Source organism: Populus euphratica, unplaced genomic scaffold, assembly GCF_000495115.2.
Source record: "Populus euphratica unplaced genomic scaffold, PopEup_1.0 scaffold1256.1, whole genome shotgun sequence".
Taxonomy (NCBI): domain Eukaryota; kingdom Viridiplantae; phylum Streptophyta; class Magnoliopsida; order Malpighiales; family Salicaceae; genus Populus; species Populus euphratica.
The window spans coordinates 8,757-17,778 of record NW_011501101.1 but is presented as its reverse complement, the minus strand read 5'-3'; the positions used below and the strand labels follow the sequence as shown (position 1 = coordinate 17,778).

General features: G+C 29.1%; 1 protein-coding gene across 1 annotated transcript; it reads right to left on the bottom strand.

Annotated features, from left to right (window-relative positions):
- Positions 1 to 7,146: 7,146 nt before the first annotated feature.
- Positions 7,147 to 7,464, bottom strand: LOC105117249 (protein PXR1). The gene has a single exon (XM_011014849.1). The coding sequence runs from the start codon at positions 7,462 to 7,464 to the stop codon at positions 7,147 to 7,149; it is 318 nt and encodes a 105-aa protein (XP_011013151.1).
- Positions 7,465 to 9,022: the final 1,558 nt, after the last annotated feature.

Sequence of the window (9,022 nt, the reverse complement as noted above, 5' to 3'; positions counted from 1 at the left end):
TATATATATATATATATATATATTCTGGCTAAATGTTTTTGTAAGGATTTTTTATAGAGAAATTGGATGGTTTCAAAAAGGTTTCTAAGCTGAATATCTCTTTCTTTAATTTTGATAGTAAAAATCTATTTTGAAAATATCATATTTGGATTTTTAATAAATCTGTGTTTGAGATATCTTTAGAATTTTTCAATCATCAATGCCTTTTGTAAAATCCTTGATTATTATCTCTTCACTTTGTACAATCCTTATACTTTCAGAAGTTTTAAAGGTAGAGAAAGCTAAAATAAAATTAGTCTTGTAGAAAACAGAATCCATAGATTAAAAACATAAACTAGAAAATAGGCTACAAGTTATATGGATTTATTACCCTAAATTGCTAATAGGACTTACACCATCCAATAACATTCACCTATTTACTAATAGTCTCTTATCTTACTAGAGTTTTTGTAACTTACGTTACTATCCCTACCTAGATCCTAGTAGGCTATAAAACCAGAATAAGTAAGGACAATACATGGCATTGTTATACCTGAAAATGATCTTTAAATTGGGTCATAGGTTTCCAATCGATATATTGAGTTTGAGATAAGAAAACAAATTTCTAATGTGAATAAACAAGGTAAGACCAACAATGTTATGATCCTTGATCAAACACAGAGCATACTTAAATGTGTAGAAATATAAATATTACAGGAATGTAAATTGGTGATGTTGGAGGAGATGGTTGCTCAATGTTTATATAAACAGGTTTTTGTATATTTATAGTATAATCTGCATTTTGAAAACTAGTAGAAGGGATATCAAATGTAGATTTTCTAAGGGGATTTGCGTGATAAGAGATATTGATAACAGAAAGGATTTTGAAAATTCTTCCTAGATTTATTGTACTGGAAGAAGAAGAGTTTTCTAAGAATCTAGAACTTGTAGAGTATTTGATGGAAAAACAATTTGACTTTTTCATCTGTGTACAAGGTAATGTTCTTAATTTGGACATTGGGTTGAGGTGGTTGATGTAATTCTAGTTGTGTTGCTCCTTCAAGGATTAAATCTTTTGGAAGGAATTTATCTTTCCATTAGATTACTTTTAGGACAACAGTATTTAAGCACGATAAATATGTTTATAGAGTGTTTCTCCTTTTTAGGATTGGAATTTGTATTTGCTGGCAAAGGTTGAGAATATGGCTTTGTAGTGGATTTTGAATATGAGAGCAATAAGGATTGATCTTTCCAACATATCATAATTATAGATCTTTATTTGTAGTAGCATAATTTGAAAAATATTTTTATCTTTAAAGGATATGGTTAAGTTTAGACTCAGTGTCAAACCGACTTTCAATTTTGGATAGAAGATGTTGTAGTATGACAGAGTCCTTTTGTTAAACTTGTTTTAGGGTTTATAACTCGGTTTTAAAGGTTTTAATCTCGTAATTTAATTTTGGGATTGTGACTGTGGTTTTGAATTTCTTTTTATTAAAAGCCTTTATAAGGTCATAGGTATTGGTGCTAATAGAAGGTAATATTGAGCGGTTTGGAAGGTTAGATAGAGAGTGCTCTAGTTGGTTAAAATCTTTCAACAGTTTATCTAGATAGGTTTTAGAGTTGATGATCTTCAAGTCTTTTAATTGCCTCAAGAATGAATTCTTAATGTTGGGTTAAGACGTTAATTTGTTTGGAATTTGTAGAGGTATCTAAAGTAGCATTGATAATTATTATTTCATCAATTTGAAATTCTTCTTCAAAAGTATTTGGAGGAGAGGGGTTAGTGTATGTGGCTTCAATGTATAAGTTTTGAATTTGGTTGATGATTTCTTCATCTATTTGGAGCTCATAGAGTTTGGTATTGACTTTGCAGAAACAAGATGTATGTCCTTATCTAGTTACATTTGTAATAGGTAATATTTTTGGGGTCAAATTTTGGTTTGGATTTTGACTAAAAGGGCTTATAGGGTTTGGTAAAATTCTTGTAGGGCTTTTTGTAGTAGGTTTATTTTGGTTTGGAGTAAAACTGTTTTTGTTATTTATGGACTAATTGTTAGTAAGGAGGTTTTTGACTTGAATAGTTTTTAGGTTTTTGATAGTTACCACTACAGGATGGTTTTTTAGTGAAAAGGTCAAATTGGTAACAAAAACTACCAAGTTCTTGCCTAGTATGTTTCATTTTTCATTTTAAGTGTTTTTGCAATTTGAGTGAGATCCTGGTAGATCTTAAGTCCTTTCTAGGTGAAACTTACAAGTTCATCATATGTAAACTAGTCATATGGTATGATTTGAGTTGTAAAAGTATCTTTGATTTTGTTTCAAACCTTTTCTTCTAAAAGAATTGGTAAGCCTACAAGAAATTTTTCTTTCCAAATCAATTTGACTGTTTTGACTTTAGATAAGCATTTTGTCATAAATAAAACTCTTTTCAAAAGAGATTTTTATGGAGACCATAATTCTGAAAAACAATCTTGGTTTTTTCGAAACTTTTTCCAACAAAGAAATGATATTCACAAATAATTTTATGCTTATATTGAGACTCATAAGGTGGCTCTCTAGTTTTGTTAGTTGGGTTTAGGGAGCTTTCCCCTTATCTTTGGATTTTGCTTTAGGAGACATCAAGACCTATTTTGAAGGAATTCATAGGTTAGGAAATCAGGGATCAAATTTGAATCTCCTTTAATATAGGTAATGTCAGAATAAAAAAAATACTTAAAATAGCTTGCCATTGATCAAAATCTGTTTTGAAGCAAGATTTTGGACATCTTTTTATAAAACTTCCTTTGTAGTTTTGCAATCAACACGTAAAAGAAATTTTTGATTTAATAAATTGCTTTGAAATTTTGTAATGCAAAGAACAATTGAAAGAATCTCCTTTTTAATAGTGGAGTAATTTTTCTGATATTTATTCCAATGGGCGGATGTATACTGTAGTTTTTGTTCTTTGTTATCTTGTACTTGTTTAAGAATCTCATCATATCCTAGGTCGGAGGCATCAATCTCAACGATCCTAAAAGCTAACAGGTTAGCTAAATAGAGAAGAGGAATGGTTTTGACCCATTTTTTAATTTGTTTGACCAGGTTGGTATGGATGTTAGACCAAGAAATGAGGTTGGTTTTTAACCTGTTATGTAAAGGTTTGACAAAATGACTAATGTTGAGATAATAGTCTAAAATATAATTAAGACTGCTTAAAAACCTTTGCAATTGGGTTTTATTAGTAATCTTATTAGGAAATTTATTTGTAAATGTTAAAAATCTCTCTATCAGTGTTACAGTAACTTGACAAATATAATGGCTTAGGAAATGGACAGGGTTTGAAATAGAGAAACTTTTATTTTAGAAACAACTTAACCATTTTGTTTTGCAGTATGAAAGAATATATGTAGATGTTTGAAATGTTGATCTATGGAATGAGAAAAAATAAGTATATCGTCAATGTAGACATTGCAGAATTTTGAATGTGCATTGAAGACGTCATTCATGATACATTAAAATTTAGATGGTGTATTTTTTAAGCCAAAGGCCATGACATTCCATTTGTATTGGCCAAAAGTAACTGTAAAAGCAGTTTTGTATCTATCCTTGGAATCAATCTGGATTTGTCAAAATCTGGACTTCATATCAAATTTAGAAAATATGAATGCAGAATAAAATTTTTATAATAAATATTTTTTGTTAGGGATTGGATATCTAATCCATTTTAAAACAGAATTTAAAGGTTAGTAATTGATTACAAGTTTATGTGTGTCTCTTTCAATTTCAATGTTTTTATTTATATAAAAGGATGTACATTACCATGGTGATGAGGACTTTTGGATAAGACCTTTAGACTTGAAATCGCAGATTTCAAGTTTGCAATACTATTCTAGATCAACATTTATTTGTATAGGTCTTGCTTTTATAGGTACATGTTTTTTTTTTGAAAAAGTATCTTCATATGGAAGATTAATAATGTGTTATTTTCTGTTCTAGAAAGTATTAGGTAAGTCTGAACAAATATGTTGTTCAATCTTATTTTGTAAATCAATGATTTTCTTTTGTAAATCAAAATTTTGTAATTGTTTGTTAATGCGACAAAAATAAACATGATTTTGTAAATCATATAGATGGAATTGTTTTCCATGAATTAATGTATTAATATGATTTGTCTGTATGAAGCATGATTTAATCAAATTCAAATTTCTAGTCTTAGATTTTTTTAAGAATGTGAAAACAAGTTTGATGCTATTGATTTTGGAGGTAATATAATCATAATGTGCTTGATATGAAGTGATTATACCGATGAATGGAGTACCAAGAATGATGGTATGATTACTATTTTTTGTAATGATAAAAAATATTTTAAGAAAATGTTTTTGTTGAAATCAGAGGCTTCAGTTTTGCCTGCAATATTTAATTTTGAATTGTTAGTAGCAAAGAGTTTTCAAGAAGTATTTTGTAAAAATTGTTTTGGAACCATGTCTTCTTTGATGCAATTTAAATCTACATCTATGTCAAATAAAAAAAATAGTATCAAGTTTAAAATCTTTTGAAAAGATTATCATAATTTTAATTAAATATTTTTTGATATATATATATATATGCGCGCAAATGATGATCATATAATTCAACAATGACAAATAGATATCTTGAGTAAATGAATAAGTAAAGAGAATAATATCTTACAAATATTTAAATTTTTATCAAATAAAAAATAAAATAAAATAAAAATATATGTGTTCAAGGTTGCAATAAACATGGTACATTTGGGAAGCAACTCAACATGGTTACTGAGGCTCTCTCGAATCAGCAAATCCAAGCAAGAATGTGACGGACTGCCGTCAACTTTGCAGTTTTTGCTTATTTTACGGCTTTTTTCTTAAATGTTTTCCACTTCATGTACATGATTTTCATCTTTACAATAATATTGCACGATTACAGACTGCCATCATCTTTGCAGTTTCATTTTTTGTAATCATACTTCGCCTAAATTTCGTGTATCTTTGTTTTACTCCCTTTTAGCTCATGACTTGTGCATTCTTTCTGGATGTCTTTGAGTGCATCGAAGATGGGTAATCTGTTTTGTTGCGTACAAGTTGATCAGCCACAGTAGCTATTAAGGAGACATTAATTTGGAAAGTTTGAGGAAGAACTTGATGCTGGAAGTCATTGCCTTCCTTGGTTTCTTGGCAGCCAGCTTGCTTGCCATCTGTGTCTGAGATTGCGGCAGATGGATGTTCGTTGTGAGACCAAGAAGGTCTGTTTATTCCCTTATCTGAACACTGTTGTTTCCTCTCTTTTACTTTCCCTTTTATTTTATTAATATGCTTTTTCTTTAGCGGTGATCAGCTGGAAATATGAACTGCGAGGAGGCCACTTTCTGTACGATGCCTACGATTTATATCTATAGCTTTGTGGCATATCTTGTCTTGCTCTGCCTTGATCACACAGTTTTTCTAGCTGTCGACAAATTAATGGTGATTTTGTCTTTATATATGCGAAGGTTTGCTGACTCTGATAATTCTTGGCTCTCTAATGGTAGCTGAGACATTTACTTTTAGGACAATGTTTTCGTCAATACTGCTTCTATTCAATACCGTGCCCTGGCAGACAAGGCAAGTGATGCTTTCTACAAGCTCAGCAACTCAAATCCAGGCCGATGTTTTTGATGGCACAAATTATACTACAGTTGGATATGTGCTTTTTATTGTGACATTTGATATCTTATTCGTTTATTGTTCACATTATAAACTGAGCTGATCTTGCCAATATATTTCTTTTTTCTACTTCAGTAATAAGGGCCTGTGTCCCAAAGCTTAATCTCGATGATATAATTTTTTCCTAAATGTTAGTTGTTTCTTTTGATTTTGCTTATATATATATATAATTTTATCCTTCAATAAAAAATTTATTTATATTTCTTATTTCAATATTAATCCATATTTGTTTTTTTCTTTTGTTAAATTAATTTTTTCTTTTTAATTTTACTTTTCAATCAAAGGTCAAATTAAATTTGTTTTTTAATTTTATCCTTGTTCCTTTAATTGTTATTTCTTAATCCTTTTATATAGTTGAAATTATTTTTTTAATTTTATCCTTTAATAATTGATTGATTGAGAATTTGATTTTTTAGTTGTTTCAGATAGAGTGCTTTTAAATTATTGATCCAAGTTACAAGTTTGAAAAGTTGATGCAAGTTAATATTTTTTTATGAAAAAACAAATTTAGTGATTTTTTTTTGTTTTATTTTTTATTGAGTCATCCCGAACTAATGACTGGAGTTATGGATTTAACAGAATAACCCGAGTTAGCTAGGCTCTAATTATCGTGGTTACAAGTTTTTTATATTAATTCGGGTTGACTCAAGCTGATTTTTTAACTTATTTTTTTATCCAATTTTTTTCTTTCTTATTTAATGAACTGAGAATTTAGCTACATCATTGTCCTCTTTTGTTAAAATGTTTTTTTTATCAGTTTATCATAATTATTTTTTTATTTAATCAATTTGTTGTTGTTACCTATTTTTTTATAATCTAATTAAAATAAAACTAACTTATTTGATTCAATCAGATTTATAACATAAGTTCTGAATTTTTTTAAAACATATTTATTCCACTTAAACATCAATTTCTATGAGGAAAAAGAAAAAAGCCTCGTGTAATGCGATTCCACAACTAATATCATACTATAATTTTATTATTGAATATACTTTATGTTTCATAGATATTAATATTCAAGCAAGACTTTGAGGTGAAATTAATATAATTCATCACATGATTTACAAATGAAAGCCTTTTATTTGTTTAACTTGGAAGGACATTTTAGAAATAAACAACACGCAAATCACTTGATTAATTTATGTAGTCTTGCCTTAAGATCTCGTAGAAAGGAAGGGCAAATTATTTGGATTTGCCATGCATGTTCTTAAAGCGTAGATGCTTTTGGATTAGTTTTTCAGTTCAATTTCATTTTATTTTCTTGGCGTTCATGTTTTCAAAGTGAAATGCATTCTCAAGATGCATTCAAAGTCCATGGTTGTACTTCATTATAATTTTTACATATCACGAAAGAATTGATACAACCGGTACAACTTGTGATCCATACACTAATTATTTCTATACGAAGAATATTATTATCAGCAGTAATGCATATTATGTCTTAGACATGGCTAGTTCTGCATGTCTAGACGGCCTCTCCACTTGCTTGTGTGACATTGATTTCAACTTCTTGAAGAAGTTTAAGGATATCCTCCCTTTTTTTGGACAGTGCCTCCATCTTGGCGTCGAGCTTCTGTAGCTTGGCCCTTAGCTTCGCAGGGTCCTTCTTATCTTCAGGGTTCTTGTTCTTCTTCCCTTTCTCACCATCTCCTTTATCCTTTTTATCTTTACTTTCCTTGTCTTTCTTCTTCCTGTCTTTGGTTTTCTCCTCTCCCTTCTCTTCTTTCTCGTCGTTATCCTTTTCATGCTTCTCTTTCTTCTCAGCTCCTTCATTCTCTCCCATATTTAATTTGATGTAACTACAATTAAAAAAAAAAAGGATTAGTTTTGAGTTATATTCAACACATTAAAACAGTGAGAAAATGAAAAAAGAAAACTTAATGACTCAAAGGGATGAACGAATGAACAAAATAGATCAAACGACAAACCTGAAATCACAATTGCTTAGGTTCTTAGCGTATGTATTACGATCTTGTTTTATTTGTTTTTTTTTTTCTGTTTCATAAATAAAATCACAGAACAACCTTAACCATGTTCTTAAATCCCAAAAATGTTGGACTAATTATACCCTAATCCTCACACTATTTTGGTATTACAGTGACAATTTTCTATTCATAGACATGTAGCGTTTGCTTTAGCGAAAATTAAGAATATCCACTAGATTTTGTTATTTATTCTCAACCTAAGGACCTAGTCTATGTATATTGTTTTCAATCCCAATTTCATCGAATGACCTCTCATGCCAATTGGTTAGAAGTTAGTGGTGCTTGTAATTACAAACAATAATTTACGTAACTTGTGGGTAATCCTTCTAGAAAGCTATGGGGATTTAGCTAATCATGGAGATAAAATGAATGGAGAGAGATTTTTCTTTAACAAGGAGATTGAACACTAAAACTCCTCCAAAACATTCACATCTAAACATGCATTGTAATTTTTCCATTCATGTTTAATATATGCTGTCTCCAAGTTAATTAATTTTGTTTTATTTTCATATCATCTAAAAGAAGAGGCACATTGCTAATTGAGTTTTGTTTTGTCTTCCTAGCGATTTTAATAATTTGATTGGTGATAAATAAGAATCTTTTATAAATCTTACTTGTCTATGAATTAAGTTTAACAAACAATTACAATTACTGTTATGAATTATTATTATTATTATTTAGATTTTGTTAAAAATAAGTTATATAACCATTAATAATCAAGAAAGAAGCTAATCAGTAAATCGACTATAAATGCTATAGCAAAGCCAAGCCTTGAAATCAAAACTTCAAGTATATTTGGGTGTTTCTATAGACGTTTAACATCACGTTTCCTTCAATTTTAAAATTTTTTGTTTAAAATAAATTTTTTTATATTTTTAGATCGTTTTGATGTGTGAAGTTAAAAATAATTTTTAAAAATTTATTTTGATGTATTTTTAAGTAAAAAACGTTTTAAACCACCACTGCTACCATAATTCCAAATACATAAAAAAACAATAGATACTAACAACAAAATACAAGTCAGTACTGCCCAAGATTAGGCCCATAAGGCAATAGCAAAATATATTCTTGATAAAGGTGATTATTTTCAGTTCAGTTTGGTTTTTATAAAAAAAAAGTAACCAAACAAAAAAATTTAAAAAAAAACAAAAACTGGTTTAAACAGACCTGTTTCGGTTTGATTCGATTTAGTTTTTAGGACAAAAACTGGTTCAAACTTGTTTGACTCGGTTTTTTCAATGTTTTGTTTTTTCAGTTTAGCTTTGTTTTGGCTCATTTTTTTTGGTTTTGGCTCAATTTTAGCTCGGTTTTTCTAGTTTGGCTCCATTTGACTTAGTTTTTTATTTTAGTTTGGCT